General features: G+C 41.8%; 1 protein-coding gene across 1 annotated transcript in view; it reads right to left on the bottom strand.

Annotated features, from left to right (window-relative positions):
• Positions 1-5,993: 5,993 nt before the first annotated feature.
• DTHD1 (death domain containing 1) overlaps positions 5,994-20,956 on the bottom strand; it is a 56,180-nt gene continuing 41,217 nt past the window's right edge. Inside the window, exons 9-10 of the mRNA XM_028508323.2 lie at positions 12,115-12,172; positions 5,994-7,645 (exon numbers count right to left, since the gene is read on the bottom strand). Of these exons, the coding sequence (XP_028364124.1) occupies positions 7,326-7,645; positions 12,115-12,172 (378 nt within the window). The 3' untranslated portion in view covers positions 5,994-7,325. The remainder of the gene's footprint in view (positions 7,646-12,114; positions 12,173-20,956) is intronic.

Below are 20,956 nucleotides of genomic sequence, written 5' to 3'. Positions count from 1 at the left end.
AGGCCCCCTCCCCTCTCAGAGCCGGGGGCCTTAGTTTCATGCAAGGACCCCCAATCCAAATTGCAGGAAACTTTGGGGGATCTACTGAGACTGCGAGACCCAGGCTGCACACTCACAGCGAGCAGCACCACGGTGGTAGTGCCGGCTTGGAGAGCTCCTAACAGGGGCCCAGACTGCTAAAGGACCGGTTGCCACACCCATGTCTGCCAGAAGCACCTACAGGCTGCAGCCAGCAGTGACTGTGAAAGACGTTTTGTTTCTTGGGGAGGTTTTATGCGCGGAGAACCAGAGAGTGACTCAGTTCTGGGACATGGTTTCGGAAGAGAGACTTTCAAAAGGAACTGAAATGTGGACAATCAAGGACCTCATGCACTGCTGCTCTGCCAGCGGAGAGACCAGAGTGAAATTGCAGCTCCAAAGCTCTCTCTCTCCTCTGGAGCAAGAGGCCTTAGCCCCAGGCAGGGATCCCCTCTCCTAATCGGGGAAACGTGGGGGATCCACTGAGTCTGTGAGACCCAAGCTGCACGCTCACAGCATGCGCATTGCCACGGTTGAAGCGCCAACCTGGAGAGCTAGGATAGGAGCTCAGGCGGTGCAAGGGGCCAGGTTGCTGCACCCAGGTCTGTCAGAGGCACCTACAGGCTGCAGTGAACCGTGACTTTGAGAGACATTTTATTCTTTGGGAAGGCCTTATGCACGGAGAACCAGAGAGTGACTCAGTTCTGCGGTGTGGGCACCGCATACAGACTTTTAAAAGGAACTGAAACATCGACAGGCAAGGACCCTGTGCGCAGCTGCTCTGCCAGCAAACAGGCCAGAGTGAAATCGCAGGTCTGGAGCTCCCACCCCTTTGAACCTTGGAGCCATAAAAATACTCGAAGCCATAGAGTGGAAAGGGGAGGCTGTGGGGTCTCTGGTGGCGGGATGCAGTGAGGTTCTGCCACACTTGTGAAAATCAGAGAATGCAAATTCAGCATGAAGTGCTTCTACAGTTCGAGTGCCAGGCTGAAGAGCTCCCTATATGAGCTGAGACTAGAAGAAACCACGCTGGTACAACAGGGCCTCTAAGGGCGGCAGACAGCGGGGGCATAAAGGGGATCTCTGACTGTGGTGGAGGCACCGGGGGAAGACCAAAACAGAGAACTAGATGAGTGGATTTGAAAAAAGAGCTTGTCCCCACTCTCAGGCATACGTGCAGGTGGCATCCTGCTCCTCCACTGTGAGCTACCCCTTCTGCTGAGGCTGTGAAGAGGGATGTAACAGAATGGGAAAAAAACTTTTTTGGCCTATTCTGAACTATTCGCAGCTGCGCCATGCCATGCTGGATCTTTGGGTCCTTTCCTACTGAGACCAGCTGGGCAGAGAGATCAGAAATTTGGGTAATGAAGGGTTTTTTGGGCTCCACCCTGCCTGGCTTGCAAGCAAACTGGGGGGAGTGTGAGGCAGAGAGTTTTGGACTGTGCCTCCCAAAAAGGTTGTGAACTGGGAGTTAGACAGGTGAGAGTTGAATGCCTGGGATACTTTGCAGAGAGGGAAAATCACTCTCAGCCTACAGTCCCCTGGGAAGGGAAAAGAGTACCCATCTCCCTCCTGCAGGGTTGTAGGTACCACTCCCCAGTGGGGAAACTCTGTAGAACAGCCCTGCCAGGTCCAAGATTCTACCACTGCGTGAGTTTCTGCAGGGGGAAGAAAGAGACGCTCCAAACTGGGACTTTCAAGGTGTAAGATATTTGGAGGATATCACCTGCGAATAGAACAGAGAGCTTAGCCTCCTACCGAAGGCTTGGAACATAAAAGAGTTTAGTCCCTACCTGTGGTCTGGTCTTGCCCAAGCCCCAAGAGAAGATTCTTTTGATCTATCTCCTGAAGTCCAGAGCTGCTGAGCTCACTCTTACAAAGGGGAAAGTTGAATGTTACCAATCCTGAATCAGCAGTGAACCTGCCTGAGGAAGCAAGAAAGTTGAATGATACCAATCCTGAATCAGCAGTGAACCTGCCTGAGGAAGCAAGTGCCTGAGTGTCTTGCAAAGACAAAAGAACTTGCTTTGAGTAGGGGCTGCTACCTCCTACAGACAGCAGGACCAACAAAGTAGAAAGCTGCTAGCCCTGTCTCGATAGATCTGATCTCAGCCTATAGTCCCTCATCAAAAGGCTTTGGAGAAAAAACAGGCAACCTCAGAGAAGGGCAGAATGGCTGAAAGGGGGAGGTGGATTTCAGGGAGCCTCAGCTCTTAAACAAAGCTGCCAACAGCTCCAAGCAGGAAAAGGCTGACTCTTATGCACATGACCCCTCACATGCATAAGCAGGTCCAATAAACACAGACACAAACAGCAAACAGCCTGGTAGCTACAGAAAGAGCCTATGGCTGGTTACACACAATGTCTGAAAGCAACCTGTTTCTGAACCCCACCCAACTGGACCCAGAACCAACAAAATCACTGGTGGACTTCGGTAAACATCAAAGTTCAAACCAAGTAGCTATACAATGAGTATGGGATTCTTGCATGCTCCAGACTCTGCTGGGAACACCACCTCTTCAAGGGGCAACAACTATACAACATCCCACATATGGAGGTCAAGGACTACTGTTACAGTCACCCAGCCTTCAGAGATAACTCTACCCACAAAACCACCAGCATTTAAAACACAACTACAACAAGGGGGGGGCACAGAACCCACAAGAAACACTTCTGGACCATGGAGTTCAGGTGTCCTAAAGGATTGGCAACTAACCCCAGCAAGACACCTTTATCATAAAACATGATCATACCTACCTAACACAAAGAGATCAAACAGAGTAACAGAGAAAAATGTCCCAAACAAAAGAACAACTGAAATCCTCCCCAAAAGAATTAAAAGATATTGATGAAATGGAAGTAACACAAACACCAGATGCAGGGTTTAAAATAATGGTTATAAGGATGCTCAAAGACCTTAGGGGAAGAATAGATGATCTTCATGGGAACTTAAATAAGGAGATAGTAAATATTAAAAACAATATAGAAACCATAAACAAGAACCAGTCAGAAATGATTACAATATCTGAAATAAAGAATTCGCTTGGAGGAATCAACAGTAGGTTAGATGAAGCAGAGGATGGAATCAGTGAATTAGAGGACAAGATGACAGTATCTACCCAAAGAGATAATGAAAAAGAAGAGACTTAAGAGAAGCAAAGAAAGTCTAAGGAACCAATGGGATAACATCAAGCATAACAACATCTGCATCATAGGATTGCCAAAAGGAGACGAGTGTGAGAAAGGTATAGAAAACCTATTTGGAGAAATAATGGCAGAAAGCTTTCCTAACCTGGTGAAGGAAAAGGGCACACAACTTCAGGAAGGACACAGTCCCAATAAAGATGAACCCAAAGACCTATACCAAGACACATCATAATTAAAATGAGAAAGCTTGAAGACAAAGGCAGCAAGAGAGAGTCAGTTATATATAAGGGAATCTCAGTTAGAATCTCAGCAGATTTCTCAACAGAAACAGCACAGGCCAGAAGAGATTGGCAGAACATATTCAGAGTAATGAAAGTGAAGAACATGTAGTCTAGATGCTCTACCCAGCAAGACTATCATTTAAAATCAGAGGCTAAATAAAGAGCTTCCCAAAGCAAGGTTAAAGGAGTTCATTATCACCAAACCAGCATTGCAAGAAATGTTAAAGGACCTTCTGTTAGAAGAAGAAATAGAGAGAGAAAAACACAGGTACAATATAAAAAATGACAATGAGTAAGTAAGTAATTATCTATAATAGTCTTAAATGTAAATACATTAAATGCTCCAATCAAAAGACATAGAATAGCCCAATGGTTAAGATAGCATGACCCACGTATATGCTGTCTACAAGAGACTCACTTCAGAGCAGAAGATTTCCACAGGCTAAGAGTAAAAGGATGGAGTAAAATATTCCATGCAAATGGAAATGAAGAGAATGTGGGGGTACCATATTTATATCTGACAAAATAGATGTAAAAGTGAAGGCCATAAAAAAAAATAAAGATGGTCATTACATAATTCTGAAGGGAATGATCCAACAAGAGGACATAGCACTTATAAATATATATGCCCCCCCAAACAGAAGCACATAAATATATTTAAAAATCTTGGTGGACTTTAAGGAAGATATTGATAACAATACTATCATAGCAAGGGATTTTAACACCCCTCTGTCAACAATGGATATATCTTCCAGACAAAAAATCAACAAAGATATAGTGGCAATAAATGATACACTAGATCAAATGAACTTGATATTACAGAACGTTTCACCCCAAAGAAGAAGTATATACATTCTTCTCAAGTGCACATGGATCATTTTCAAAGATAGACCACATGTTGGGCCACAGAACAAGACTTAGCAAGTTCAAGAAAATTGAAATTTTATCATTCATTTTCTGGGATCACAATGGCATGAAATTAGAAATCAACCACAATGAAAAGACTCAGAAACATTCAAATACCTGGAGGCTAAATCGTATGTTATTAAGTAATCAATGGATAACCAATAAGATCAAGGAGGAGATCAAAAAATTCCTAGAAACAAATGAAAATGAATACATAACAACCCAAAACCTACGGGACAGAGCAAAAGCAGTTCTAAGGGAGAAGTTCATAGTACTACAGGCCTACCTCCAAAAGCTAAGAAAAATCTCCAATAAATAATCTAACACTACACCTAAAAGAACTATATAAACAACCACAAACAAAACCCAGAGTAAATAAAAGAAGGGAAATAATAAAGATTAGAGAGAAAATGAAGGACATAGAGACTGAAACAAAACAAAACATATGGAAGATCAATGAAACCAGAAGCTGGTTCTTTGAAAAGATAAGCACAATTGGTGAAACTTTAATCAGATTCATCAAAAAAAGGAGAGAAAGAATCCCAACAAATACAATGAGAAAGAAAGAGGTGAAATAACAACTGATATCACAGAAATTTAAGGTATTGTAGGAAATGACTATGAACAACTATATGCCAAGGAATTGGACAACCTAGGTGAAATGCAAAAATTTCTAGAAACATACAATCTCCCAAAACTGAAACAGGAATAAACATACAACTTAAATAGACTGATAACAATGAAATCAAAGAAGCAACCAAGAAACTCCCAACACACAAAAGCCCTGGACCAGATGGCTTCACAGGCAAAAAACAGTCACCAATCCTTCTCAAACTATTCCAGAAAATTTAAAAGGAAGGAAAGCTCTTTCCTCAAGGCCAGTATTATCCTAATTCCAAAACAAGGTAAAGACATAACAAAGAAAATTATAGGCCAATATCCCTGATGAACATAGATGTTCAAATCCTCAATAAAATATTAGCAATCCAGATCCAGCAATACATTAAAACAATCAAGTGGGATTTATCCTGGGGATGCAAGGTTGGTACAATATCTGTAAATCAACACATGTGATTTATCACATAAACAAAGTGAAAGACAAAAATCATATGATTATATCAATAGATGCAAAAAAAGCATTTGATAAAATCTAGCACCCATTTATGATAAAAACCCCTAGCAGAGTGGGAAGAGAGGGATCATATCTCAACATAATTAAGGCCATATATAAAAAACCTACTGCCAATATCATACTCAATGGGAAAAATCTAAAAGCATTCCCTTTAAGATCAGGAACAAGACAGGGATGTCTGCTTTCACCTCTCTTATTTAACATAGTACTGGAAGTCCTAGCCACAGTGATCAGACAGGAGGAAGAAATAAAAGGCATCCGAACTGGAAGGAAACAAGGCTGTCATTATTTGTAATGACATGATACTGTACATAGAAAACCCTTAAGACCCCACCAAAAATTTACTACACCTAATAAATGAATTTGGCCCAGTAGCAGGATACAAAATTAATACCCAGAAATCAATGGCATTTTTATATACCAATAGTGAGCTTCAGAAAGAGAAATTAAGAAAACAATTTCATTTTTTATTGCAACAAAAAAATTAAGGTACCCAGAAATAAATTTAACCAACGGGGCAAAACAACTGTACTTGGAAAACTATAGAACACTGAAGAAAGAAATCGAGGAAGATACAAATAAGTGGAAGCATATACCGTGTTCATAGATTGGAAGAAGTTACATCATTAAAATAGGCATTCTACCAAAAGCAATCCATACATTCAATGCAATTCCTTTTAAAATACCAATGGCATACTTCACAGAACTACAACAATATCCCAAGAATTTATATGGAACCAAAAAAAGACCCCAAATAGCCTCAGCAGCCTTCTGAATAAAGAACAAAGCTGGAAGTATCACAGCTCCCGATATCAAGCTGTACTACAAGGTCACTGGGGTAAGAACACCCTGGTACTGGCACAGCGACAGACACACAGATCAACGGAACAGAACAGAGGACCCAGGAATAAAGTCATGCTTGTGCAAACAACTGCTACTTGACAAAGGTGGCAAGAGCATACGATGGAGCCAAGACAGTGTCTTCCACGAATGATGTTGGGAAAACTTGACTGATAAATGCAAAAAGAAAATGAAACCAGACCACCAGCTATTTTTATATACTATTTATATAAATATTTACATGTTTATATAAAAATGTACTATTTTTGTAGGGCTTATGTATAAGGTTTCTCTCAAACCAATTTAAAAAAAGAGTTTATCTCCTAAGTAGGTAAAAGGGTCCTGAATTCTCTCACTGACACTGCATTTCCTCTGCACTTGCCTCATCCCCACTAATAATAAAATATGAGGTTTTCCCTATTGCAGACTATACTTTATTACACAAAAAGTTTGTGGCAGGAAGTGCCTGGAATGTTGTCCTATTTTTAATTTATTGAGAGCTGATCTGTTTTCTGAGAGTGATTTGCTATCATCCGTATCAGGTTTCTGCAGCCCAGTTTGCCCAGCATTGCTACCTGTGGGCCCCACTGTGTGCACCCAATGAGGATTAGTTGCTTGGGATCCTGGATAAGTATTTTACTTTTATGTAGATAGATAACGATAAAAAAGGCTATCTATACATCACAGTTTCCCTTTACACTTAGAAAGTGACCTCAGCTGTTAAAACACGAACAGAGCAAACTCTATGGCAAATGCTATTGAGTTTGGCTGGACCCAAGACAATCATGTTTGCAGAGCTTAGATCACACTGGACCATTGAGTGAGCAGATCACTCAAACCTATGAATGCTTTTCATTATGGGACTAGTGCTTCGCCACTTGTCTCAACAGCACATCTATCAAACAGGTTCACTTCAAAAACATTATTTGGAAGTCACTGATTAAGATGTTGACAGAAACTATCTTACAACCAACTATGACCTGAAGAAGGAATAACCGACTTCACTCTGCCGTCTCAAACCACTGCTGTGGTTCAGTGAACACTTTATTTTCCCACTTGAACTTGAGCTCTTCGGAAAGATCACTCCTGCCAATCTTGCGCAGATGACGGGCCAGGAGGCGAAGTTTATCCGTGGAATTTGGGAGTGACTTTTTCCAGAAGCAGAGAAGTTCGTGGATCTGCTCCGTGAGATCATCTGGGTTCTTCAGTTTGATGAGCTGAATGGTGCTGCGGCGGAGGGGGAGGGACGAGGACAGACTCATGGCGTTTTCTTCTGAGAGCTCCTCTGCCAACCAGTAGAGCAAGTTGTCCCACAGGGCTTCTGCCAGGCACACAGGAACACTGGGTTAGGACTCTTTCTTGGGCCATGTGCTTATTTCACCTCTGTACCTGCTCACGGGGAATCTAAGTGCCTCTGGTTTGTCCTCTGAGCATTAGAAAGATTTGGGACCTCCCAGAGGATGATTGAGAGTCGGTGAATTTCTGGGGCCTTCCCCTGAGGAAACACCTATTGCAGAGGTTTGAAAATGTATCCCAAAGAGCCAGAAAGGCTTGTTCAGTGGTTTGTAGGCCCTGATCCAGATAGGCTACTTCGGACGAGGGTGCAGGCAAAACCTGACATTTTTAACAAGCTCCCAACCCTACTTTAAGTAGCAGTATGGTAAAGGGTAATTTTGGTTCAACAAATACTTTGCTCAGTTAGTACTAACCCAATGCATAAATTATATGAGCAGTTGGATAATTCTCACACACCCCCAACCACAGACAGAAACTCACTGAGGGAGGTCCACTACCCAAACAGCAGTTCTGTGGGTGATTCTTCACCCCAACATTGCCCCTGGCCTCGGGACTGGTGTTTAGAACCACAAATATCTCCTTTGTTTGTAATTGGTGTGTTCAACATACCTCTTCCCTTGCACTGTGGCTCCTGTCTACCACCTAAACTCATGATTCATTTTCTGTTGTTATTTTCTCCATCCTGTAACTCAGGCCCTCACTCAGAAAACCCCCAACCCTACTTTCCCTCCCCTTCCACATACCACCAGCAGGAGACTGCCTCACAGTCACTTTTGCCTACTCTCATGCACCACTGCCGTGTTTTCCCTGGTCTGGTGTGACCAAAGAATATTTGCCACTTTTCACTCAAGTATTCCTTCCATTGACCTAGTAGCACAAATTGCACTTGATTTTACACTATGAATCATCCACTTTCTGCGGAGGCAACTCTGGAAGTGGAGTCAACACATCCTTGGTCTCCACCATCACCTTCAAAGCAACGGTCTGCTCCCATCATGGATATATTGGTTTCCACGTCCATGCTCCATGGACAGGCCTTCCCTTCCCTGTCCACATCGTGTGTCTGTTGGCATCAGCCAGCAGAATCATTAGCAACTGTGTGCATCCTCAGTAATGCCACTGACCACATAGTTCCTTAGACTTGTCAATAATCAGTGAGTTGTGCATAGCTCCTTATTAGAAACTGACACTCATGGCCAATTCTCAAGTTTCATCATCAACCAGAATTATTCCACCCCCCAGCCTCAGCCTTTCAATATCACTGCCCACCAGTAGCTCCTAAACTTCCACAGACTTTGTGCCATTGCTCCTGCTTCGTATTCTCCTTGTCCCCATCACTACTTATATAGTCATTCCTGCGATGGCCCCAGTCATTCACCATCCCCACTGGGTTTCACATGCTGCTCCTAATGACCAGCTATACATCTGGGCAGGTCTTTCATCTTCCTTAAACTCCGTTGTCCACTTCAGCTTTCATTGTTGTCAATCCTCAGTTCTGCTTTACTCGCACAGCTTTTAACTACTGGGCTGCCCAGGGTTATGAACCTATGCTGAATGTGATCAACAAACGCTTTGCTTTTTACACCATTTGAACCCTCGGCAGCTTACAAATCCATGAACAAATCTTTTTCCTATACTCGGTTTAAATTTTTCCAGAGCAATCACCCAAACTTCTTCCACCATCCTTAAGTCCCAAACTCACACCCACCGTTTCCCTCAGCCAGTTCTCCTAGTTTACTCAGAGCCATTTGACCTGAGTTCTCATAACCTGGTTTTCATTTCAAAATCATCTTCTTACAAAATGACACTCCTTGTGCTTGCCAGATTCCATCCCCCACAGTGTTTTTCATCACGTATTTCACTCCACACCTGCTCCTTACTCTCCTCCTCACCACAGGTTCTTGCCATACTTTTTACAAACCCTCTCAAGCCTCTTCTTTCTCTGCTTCTGCTCCTCTTTCAAGCTACTGAGCTGTCTCTCCCTCTCCTTTACCATAACATCTTTTTTTTTGTTGGAGCTAAAGAACAAGACCCTCTATTTTATTATCATTTTTTAAAACTTTCAATATTATTTTCTATTGGCTTCAGGTGTACAGCACAGCGCTTAGACAATCACATACCTCACCAAGTGTTCCCCCTGGTATTTCCGGTGCCCACCTGGCAACATACACAGTTATCGCAATATTATCGACTCTATTCCCAATGCTGTGGTTTCTCTTCAGATTGTATACATCTTTTGCTTTTTACCATAAAATCTTTTACTGCCTGATGTAAACTTGATGCCTCAAGTTCACTACTGACTCACTTCTTAAACCCTTGCTTCAGGGATTCTGTACCTTCTTTGAAAATTATCGAAGCCTCTCCGATCTTCCCAGGACCCTCCTGATTACTACTTACAACAGCGGGTGCTCAGTCTGCATCGTCTCTGACTTCACAAGGCATTTTGCTCCTTCCCTTGGGTTCCGTGGCCAACCCAGCTTCTCCCCTCCTCCCCTCTCCTGCACAAACTGCTTTCTGCTTTGCTGAGTCTCTTGCTCATGATACTGCTGAATTTCTGCTTCCTCTCTCGGGCCTCTTCTATCACTATTATCTCCCCTCAATGAGTTCATCAACTCTTACTGTCTTAACCATCTCCTCTCTGGGAGATAGCCCACATCTACCAAAGCCACATCTGTGGCTTTGTTTTCCTGAGTCCTGGTATAGCGTTTGCAATGTTCATCTCCTAATTACCTTTATCAGTGTCTGCTCCAGCGAATTCAAATTTTCTATGTCTCAAATCAAAATCAACTTCAGCCTTTCCCTCTCTTCACCTGATTCTTCATGCTATCAACTTTTATAGTAAATGTGACCACTCAGCTGAATAAGCTAAAACATGTAATATTACTCAAATTTCTCAAAGCCTATTTCTTAATCCTTGTACCTAAGTCCTATGGGTCCTAACTCTAAACACATCTCAGACACTTCCCCCACCTTCCAGACTTATGACTCCATTTCAGTCATGACCCACCTCTCTATTCTGGAGAATCACAGGAGCCAGGGCTCTCATCCATATCTCTGCTATCAGTTTTGACTAATTTTAGTCTTCTGCCCAATTGGTAAAGAGAAATTTTCAGTCTAATCTGATCGTATTTGTTCCTTGTCAATAAATCTCTTTTTAAAAAGATTTTATTTATGTATTTTTAGAGAGAGGGGTAGGAGAAAGAGAAGGAGGGAATCATTGATGTTTGAGAGATACATCAATGGGTTGCCTCTTACACACGCATAAGTGGAGAACCGACCTGCAACCCAGGTATGTGCCCTGACTGGGAATCAAACTGGCGACCTTTTGGTTCGCAGGTCGGCACTCAATCCACTGAACCACACCAGCTGGGGCAATAAATCTCTTATGAGCTACCATCTATACTTCTAAAGTTAGCATTTAGAGCTTTTTATAGTTTAATCCTGCTCTAATGTCATCTCTATTATCCTTCCTGCAACAGCTCAGATGGCTTTGGTTGTGCAAGGCCACGTGGTGTAACAACCTCGGACTTCCTGGTGCGTGCAGGAAAGACCGGAATAGCCTGTGCTCTCTAGTGGTTGTGACAATGCAGTGAGAATGCTACTCTCATCTGAACATCAAAGTCTTCAGAAGTTAACAAACTTCGTGGGCTTTCATCTACTGCTATTGTTTTGGTTTGGTTTGGTTGCTTATTTGGGGGCAGGATTTGGTTTGGTGTTATTTGTTTTGTTTTTGCTGTATCACCTGCTCTCTCTTTGAAAACAGTTTTATTGCCTCTGAAAGGATCTGTCACACTAAGGTTTACTCCCATTTTACTTTCTTCTGATATAATTTCAGCGGAGCCCACACATTTTCTGTACACACCCATAAAGGCAGCCCCTGAATGGAATGCTTCGCCATCAGTCGTGGGTCTGACATAGTAGCAAAACACATTCACTTATGTCCTTTGAAGACCAATCAATTATCACAGTAGTAACTATTAACGTCACAAAATGAATCGTCTCAAAAGCTAAAGTAGAATAAAAGTGTCAAATTCTACCCTGAAACCTGCATCATTATTATGTAATCGATTCATGCATAACCACAATCAAACATCACAGCTTTCCTTTTTGGTTTCATCCAATATACCTCCATTTAAAGGCTACTACCCCTAAGTGCAGATTGGAAGTGACCACACTTCAAGACTCAGAATTAATAGTCAACATTTCAGAACAAACTGTGGTGGTCTATTTACCAAACTGAGCAATTGCCAGTTATCTTGATAAACTAATACTTAGGACGGTTCATATATTTCTTGTAGATTTTAATAAAATTTTAAGTACGTCTATCTTCAAGTATCTTTTGGTTTAAATGTGCATGATTTCCAAAGGAAAACAGTAAACTGATAAACCTAATGTTTGTTTAATTGCAAAGTTCTCTTTGTTTTTCATAAAAAGGTCACATAAAGTATACCATACAAGAGAAGAAAGGCACCTCTGGAATAAGGACACTCTTACCTAGGGGATCTGTAGAAATTCTTTTGGTACTCTGTGGCCGGTTGATTAATTTTTCATGCTGTTGGGGGAGGAGACACAGAATAAGTAGAAGAAATCATTAATTTGTGGCCAAGCTACAAACACACAGCCATGTGAAGCTCACGCCTCTCTGAAAAAGTAGTGAATGGCATACCTTGCAAAACTGGATTATGTATTCGTGCATGCATACTCAGCGATTGCTTTCCTAAGATAAGGCAAAATACATTGAACCAAATCTTTCAGAAACTTTAAATTAAGAATACACATTTCAATATTATTGTTGCAGCCACATTATCTGTGGGTAAACATTTTTCCAACTATAATTTAAAACTATTAAAATCAGCAAACAGAGAGCAAACTACTTGTATGCTACAAACATAGAATTCTGGGAAAGCCTTCACGGGGCAGGCATCAGCTCGGACACCCAGCGCAGGGCCTGGCACCTAAAGGGGACTGAAACACCAGTTCTAGTGAGTAAATGCGTGCATCAGTGTGCATGCATGGTGTTGAAAATAACCAAGTCTTTGAGCAGATAGTGTTCTACAACCAATATTTTATCAAGAAGTAATCAAATGTTTATACTTTACTTTACCATTACTTTTCTACACTGTCTGCAGAAAGAATACTTTGTCCTCATTTCATCTGGGATCATTTGAAATAGCTCAGGAGATAAATAAAAAATGGCTGGATTTGGAAACCTGTTCTATGCTCTGGACAGTTTATCTCCAGCTCAGGTCTGAAATGCGATTTATATATTTTTTTAAAAAACACACACCACATTACACAATGGAATTCTACTCAGCCATAAAAAAAGAGGAACATTTTACCATTTGCAACAGCATGGGTGGGCCTGGAGAACATTATGCTAAATGAAATCGGTCAGTCAGAGAAAGACAGATACCATGTGATTTCACTCATCTGTGGAATCCAATGAACAAACTGAACTAACAAGGAGAACCGAGACAGACTCAGATGGAGAACAGACGATAGCTAGTGGGTAACGGGGGGTGTGGTTAGGGTGTAGAAGGATTGAGCGAAAAGAAGAAAGGACTCATGGATGTGGACAACTGTGTGGTGATTGCTGGGGGCAGGGGAGTATAAGGGGACTAAATGGTAATGGGAAAAAATACAATAAAGATTAATTTAAAAAATAAAACAATTTAAAAATAAAAACACATCACAAAAATCTGTACAAAAATGTCCATTGCAGCCAAAACATGGCTTGTAATAGCCAAAAAACCTGAAGACAACTAATATTTTTCTCAATAGGTGAATGGAGTGTGGTATATCCACACTACAGGTTACTTTTCAGTAGCAAAAAGTATGAGTCATTGATGCATGCAACAACTTGCGTGAATCTCAGGGAGTTATGCTGACTGAAAAACTTACAGTTTCAAAAGGTCACCTGTTCCACAATGCTATTTTCATCAGAATCTTGAAATTACAGAGTTATGAAAATGTAGAACAGATTAATGGTTGCCAGGCATTAGGGATGGTGGGGGATGGCCATGAGGGGTAGCTAGTGCAAGGGAGATCTTTGTGATGATAGAAGGGTTCTGTATCTCGGGTGCAGTGGCTCCACAAATGTCACATGTGATGAAAGTGACATAAAGTACACGGTACATTATATCAATGACAACTTCCTGGTGTGGGTATCATACTATAGTTATGTAAGACATAGCCACTGAGGAAAACTGAGTGATAACTACATGGACCCTCTCTGTCAATCTATAGTTGTTTCAAAATAACCTTTTAAAACCTACTTTATAGCAATGATACAAGAAGGAGGGAACTCTCTATGCTAATAAGTAGGACACTGTCTAAATCATAATGATCACTCAATACAAATTGATTAAATCTCAATATTATTTTGTAGGTATTTTTGTCATGGACATTATGTAAACATATACATAAAAATTCCCCCTGGCTGGCATAGCTCAGTGGATTGAGCGTGGGCTGGGAACCAAAGTGTCCCAGGTTCGATTCCCAGCCTGGGTACATTCCTGGGTTGCAGGCCATAACCTCCAGCAACTGCACATTGATGTTTCTCTCTCTCTCTCTTTCCCCGCCTTCCCTCTCTAAAAATAAATAAATAAAATCTTTAAAAAAATTCCATTAAGAAGTTTTAATGGGAGGCAACTAAGAAAACATAAAAATAACCCAAGTTCAAATATGCTAACACTGTAGCACTGCAAAATAATTGCGTAGGGTTATCAAAACATCAACTATGTACTTAAAACTCTCAAAAATGACAGATATACCAATTTAAATAGTACATGAAATTCTATAATTCTCATCAAAAGGCACATGGACTCAATTGGATCTGGGACAAGAGATACACATTGCATGTTTTCTTTTCTTTGTATAAATAATTCCCCCTCAGTCATTTTTCCCTTCAGCAATGTCTCATAGCATCATCATGCATTCAGAGGGATTCTAGAATTTAAGTATATGTATTTTTTTCACATGCATGAAAATTCAAGCCAAATCCTTCATCTGGCATGCCACCATAGAAGCTGTGGGTGGTGGCCGAGGAGCAAAGCAAATCCCTGGCTGTTTTATACACCCTGGCACAATGCCAGCTAGTCTCACGCATTATCTCTTCATCAGGGATGTTCAAAGACCCTCTTCCCTTCCCCTTCTTTTTTCCTGCATTGGTGGATTTTTATCTTTGCATTATTTTCGCCTTGTACCTCATTTTATAAATCTTACTGGTGCTCAGGGTCAGCTCCAAGCCAAACTAGAAAGCCTTTGCTCATCCTACATAGTATTCCCTCCCATGGATTCCCAGTGTCTATATGTGGTTTCTTGGGTGACTCCCTTAGTGGGACTGTCTCGAATTATTCCCTACTTTCCCCTCCCATTCCAAAAGTGCCATTCTGCTCCATCTTCTCAGGTTCTACTATTTACTATAGAAAGGTTTGCTATTTCCCTGAGGTATCCTGATGTATGTTGATGCTTCCCACAACTTCACACATATTTTAAAGGGCTGAGTGGAAATAATGACCAAAAATTATATCTTTGAATCCTATAGTAATATCCTATTTTAAATTTTAACTTGGGTACTCACTGATTCTAAGGGCACCCACCATAGTACTATTGCCATTTAGCAGATAGAGATATACGAAGTAGTTGAGCTTTCCTCTTGAATTTCTACTTGCCTACAAGTTCCTTGGTGTCCCCTAACACAAGCAGAACTAGTGCTTGTGTAGTACTGCACTTAGGACTTCATGTCACTCGATGCTCTAACAGCGATGCCATATTGCATTACAGCTAAACGTCTGTGCAATGCATGGAGAGAGTTTCACAAGTAATTATTATAGTATCACGTGGCAGCAACTCCTCCATGCATCCTTAACCCCCACACACTTATTATAGATTTTTCTGGTAAGTAGGTCATTTCTTTAGTAGTTAGAAGATACACAGGTGAAAGCGGTATGAATAATAATAGGTCAAGGAAGTGTATCTAATCAGTATATTTCTCTGTGTCTTTAGCAAGGATTTTACCGTAAACCTTTTAGACACCACGGCTAAGTACTGGTTTTCAGTGCTCACCGTGTTCTATGTTTATTTTGCATAGAGGCCTCTTCGACTAAGGCGTAATTGCCATTTGCTTAACTTGAGTTCATCTATTGCATCATAATAGTAAACATTTATATTCTCAATCTTTATAATATACAAATCCTACAGAATACCATTGTAAATAAGTTAGAACACTGATGAAAGAAGTCCTTTGGTCAAAAGATTAATGTTAGCATAAGAACTCTGTGCTGCATTCATGCACCCAACGGAACTACAAATCAAACAAAAGCTTCTATCAGTGTTGAGTGAGGACAAACTGGTACGAGCTGGCTAAGCTTCTGGTTTCCAGTAAGTCATATAAGAAGCCAGAAGTTGCCATTCTGTCCTGACCCAAGTAAAAAGCTGAACAAACTGAAAAAAATCAACAACTCTCTTTAATCTGTAAGGGAAGTAAGGTCACATGTCAGACCTCTGCCCTAAGTTGGAAAAGAGTGATAGGCAAGTGCAGAGAACGGCTACTTTTCAGAGCAGAAACGCCCAAGCGCTGACCAGGCAGGGCCTAGGGCCAGGGTAAGGAGATTATACCTGAACTGTAATCGGCAAACTGCTAGAGGATTGGTGTCCCCATCAGTCTGAGAGTTAAAGCTCCAGGGCACCCAGTCAAGGAGGCCCCCACACTTTGGTGAACTTCCCCTCCAGGACCTCAACCAGGCTCTCACAGTGCCTATCTGAAACACATACCCACATGGGGCTGGCAGGGACTGGGCAAAAGAAACCATTTTAGAACACATCCAAGCATCATTCTGTTCTTCTCATCAAGATCTGCTTTCAGAAGAAATTATTTAACCAAAGCCTTACCTAGGGGGGATTTACCAGCACCTAAACTAACCTGGGGGAAGGGAAATACTCAACACAGAGACAGAAGTGGCAGACATATAACATAAGCAAGCATCTGACTTGCTCAAAGAAGAAGAGGAGAGAGAACAGCACAAAAGAAGAAGGACTTTGAAGTCCGGGTCCTAGTCCAGACAGCCTTTGCCCTGTGAAGTCCTGCAAGTCGAGACAAGCCATTTACACATTTTCGCTCCACTCTCTACCTGGTGAAACGGAGACGATGGCCCCACCTCTGCAGTATGCTATGAGGGTAGGTTGAGATAGCATCTAAGGACCTGACCTGCACTGAGAGTTCAGCAAGTGCCGGCAGACACACAAGCTAAATGCAACATGTGGGCATTTTTAGGATAACCATGAAACAAAAAAAGTCAGAGAATAGAGAAAATGCCTGAACAGTAGATACTATTAAGTAATAATAGCCATGGGGTATTATTAGCCATGGGGGCACATGACATTTTGTTTTTTTAAGTTCTTGCCTCTTATAAAACATACAAAATTATTTACAAGTAAAGTGATATAGTAACTGTGATTTGCTTTAAAATACATAAACAAACAAGCCCAGGGGTATTAGATAGAAGAAGGGCAGAAAATGATGGGTGATGGGACCGTGTAGGCTCATTGCATGTTTTCCTCTATTTTGGCGTGCCTTTGAAAACTTCCGTGCAAACACGTGCACTTAAACGAGAGAAAACAAAAAATGGAACTTTGACCTAAATTAACTAAAAGACAGCAGCATCAGTGAGTCCATATCCTGTTGTTTTCATCCTGGATTGGTTCTGTTGCACACTCAGGGGAGACCCTCCTGCAGACTGGGAGAGAAATGTGTGACCCACACAATAAAAGGAAGTGCTTCTTACACAGAGCGATCTGGAGACCAGCATAAACACACAGAGAAGTAAGATGTGTGGGAAAACAAACAGGAGCCGAGCTGAGAGCAAGAAGGGCTGGCTCCAAGTAGTCTCCCTCGGAGATAAATCTCGAAATTAAGCTTTTTGGACATGATATCAGGCTGCTACCAATTCCTGAAATAACAAAGATCTGCATTTTTGTTTAACTCAGATCTTTCTTGGTTTTGAACCTATGCAGCCAGACTTGTTTTGTTTCTTCATTATGTTTCAATTGCTTCTTTGAAAATGATCTTTTTTTTAAAGGTTTCTTCTCATTGTGGTTTTGTCAAGAGGAAAGCATTAAATATCCCTCAGTCTCTGAAGAAGTTAGTCACAAAAGGAGGAAGCTTTATGTCCCTGGTAACCAGACAGAACAATGCAAGAAACCCCAACCGATCTAAGGAGCTGGGCCCGATAGAAGGGCTATGGCTGCAGATATTAATGAGCAAGGACCAGGGTAATTTAGGAAACCCATGTGGAATATATATAGAATCAGTGAAGAAAAGTTGTCAAAAGCAGTCTAGCATAGATAAAGCCCTTCAAATATGCCTAGAATTTAGCAAGCACTGCATAAGTGCTGACTATTGTTAATATGCTTAGAATTTTGCTCATTGTTCAAGCAATTCTGGCAAAGGCACATGCTCTTGATCCATAAATGCAGCTACGGGGGAGACACTATTGATTTTCAAAGCAGCTCAAAAACACACGACACTTAGAACTTGCATAAAATTCCACCTCCTTTCTTTGTTGTTCCACTTTTAAATCAGAATCCCAAGTTTCTGTCAATCCTGAAGACTTGTCAAGGTACCTATCCAACTCAGAACATAGTTCTTCCTAGACTATTCTAACATTTTTTAAAATTTCCTGAATTTTTGTCCCTTTGTGCTTTCATTCTTTTGTATTATAGACAGAAATAGCCTTTCAAACAGAAAGCGTGATGTGAATGTGGCCAGGAAGGGCCTAGAGAGCCACATCTTTGCAGGTCTTGCCAGCGTGTGCAATCCAAACATTAGCCGCTCCTTCAAAGGTGTGCAAAGTTTCTGCTCAGTGCAGCTGCTAGCCAGGGAAGGATTCCGTTAAAGCACTTGTCAGCTATCCACTGCACCTTCAATTGCGTTATCAGTTCCCCAGCATGCAGTCATTTATTAATTAAGTCAAGAAAACAGTATAGAATGCGTGGTAAGAATGCAATTACGAAATTGAGTGAGCTATGCTACCAGCACTGAGGGACTCAGTCCCAAAAGGAGACAGCAGGGATGCTGGGTAGGAGGGCGGCCGCTGGAGTCAGACAGACTAGGTTCACCGAGGAGCTTTACCATCCTCTGGCTATTTCCCCTTGAGCAAACCTCTCTGTGCCTCAGTGTTTTCAGCCACCTCCCATTTCAGCAAATGAGTTAATATTGGATAATAACAATACATATCAGTTATTGTTATCAATACCATTATTGTATAAATAAAACTTAGAACAGACCATATGTCCATATGTGCTCAAAGTGCTTTGGTTGCAGTTACAGTGCAGCACCCAATTCTGCCTGGGCAGCTTTAAGGCTTCTTCTAAAAAGGTGATAATCAGCTCAGTGTGGAGTCGCTGCTGTCACTGGGCAGCTGTAGGAAGAGGCTGTGGGGCAGTTAAGACCATAACATGCAAACGAAGTGAGACCTGAAGTGGACTGGAGCGAAAGAAATTTGTTGGGTAAATGTCATATGAAGGGGTTGTGGGGGATGGTGGCAGGTAAGACATAGGGGTCATGAAGGGCCTTATAACAGGGCAAATGGCTTGGGCTTCAATCAATAGATACAAAGTGTCAATGGAGGAGTTTTAGACGAATGATAGAATCATCTTTGTTTTTGAGATAAACCATCCCCACCCACCGCCAGTTAAGTGGCCTAGAGCAGAAAAGGGGCTCATAATTGGCCTTCAAAGAGAGAGCACCAATCATCTGTTGGGTAGGGCAATATTTAGGGGAATAAAGATGAAATGCCAGTTTAAACACAATTTCAAAGTAAATTTAATAAAACACCCTGATGAAACCTCGGACAATGGCTCAAACCAGTACGCAGGCAGCTACCCTAGGAAGCCCCCTCTCGCAGCTTTCTCTGTCTCCCAGCGTCCTCCTCCCCCTCGACCTCCACACACATTTACCCTACCACAAAGTCCAGGTGGACCCAAATCCCCAACCTCTGTCCAGCTCTGTTCTCTGCTTGCCACTCTGGCTGCCATGGCCTTACATCAGTTCATTGCCATCCCTTCCATGACTCCTTCGTTAGTCCTTACTTCACTATTAAACTTTATTCTCACAGGCTGTCACAGTGATATTTGTAACAAAATTCAATCACGTAACCTGCCTGCTTAAAATTTACTCATGGCTTGCCATTACTTGCAGGAGAAAAGAAAAGTTTACTTGTAAACTAACCAGAGGCCCGCTTCTCTGCCCTCAGTCATAGCCGTACTCATTCCAAGAATACCAGTGGCTGAGATATTTTTCTGTTTACTCATGTGTTAAGGATCTCTGATCTGAATCTCTCCCTCACCCGTGATCTCTATATCGTGAAATGCCACATTCTTTTGGCAAATGCTGACACAAAGCCCCACCTAAGGTGAATTCACAGGGACCTAAACAAAGCTTTCAAAACCTTTCATCATCTTCCCCTAGCTGATTTCCAACCTGAATTTTCCAAATCTTCCACTCAGGCCACACAGGTCTGTTCCTTGTCGTCTCTTTAAGTACCTGTGCCTTGCTGCTGCCAGGTTTCAGTTCATACTGCCCCTTTGTGTGGAAACCCCTGTCTCTTTCCCTCCTCCCCTCTGGACCCTGAATGTGCTCTCCATCCATCTTGTTCAGTGACGTGTCCCCAGGCCACCTCGGTCCACAGGACTCTCTCCCTTCTCTGAAAGGCCATGGCACTTACCTTCTAGGTCATTCGTTTGCAATTCATCATCAGTTCCTGCCTTGCCATATTACTGTATTGTTGTATTATCTCTTGCATTGTTTTATAACTTTTCAAGTGTTTATGCTTTATTTCCTGAACTGGATTGTGATTTCCTTGAAAGCTAGGACTTTTGACCTGTATCACTTTTTTTTTAGGCCTTACATGATATCTCCTATATAAATAGGCACTCAATTAGCATTTGTTCATTGACCTGTTGACTGATAAATATACAAAAGAAACAGCTGGAGTTTTTGAACTAGAACATTGTTTGAATTGATGAACATAATTGTTTACTTTTAAGTGTTATAATTTTAAGAGAATAAATACAAACATCAACTACTTTTTAAATTTTATTTTCTCAGACAGGCAAGACTATATGTACTCCTTTTGTAAAAGAATTATTGAAAGCCGTATAACAACACAGTGCACAACTCCTGGTTTAGTTATACTGCCCACTGAGGAGAGAACACCTTCCTCTTTGTGGACAGAGGGTGGAGGAGGAAGAGGGAAGAAGAGGGGTGATGAGGGAGAGAAGGAAGAGGGGTGAGTGGAGGGAAAGGGGGAGAGTAGGGGGATCGATGAGGGGAGAA

The sequence above is a fragment of the Phyllostomus discolor genome, chromosome 1, assembly GCF_004126475.2.
Source record: "Phyllostomus discolor isolate MPI-MPIP mPhyDis1 chromosome 1, mPhyDis1.pri.v3, whole genome shotgun sequence".
In the NCBI taxonomy this organism is placed as follows: Eukaryota; Metazoa; Chordata; class Mammalia; order Chiroptera; family Phyllostomidae; genus Phyllostomus; species Phyllostomus discolor.
This window is presented reverse-complemented; position numbering and strand designations above follow the sequence as displayed.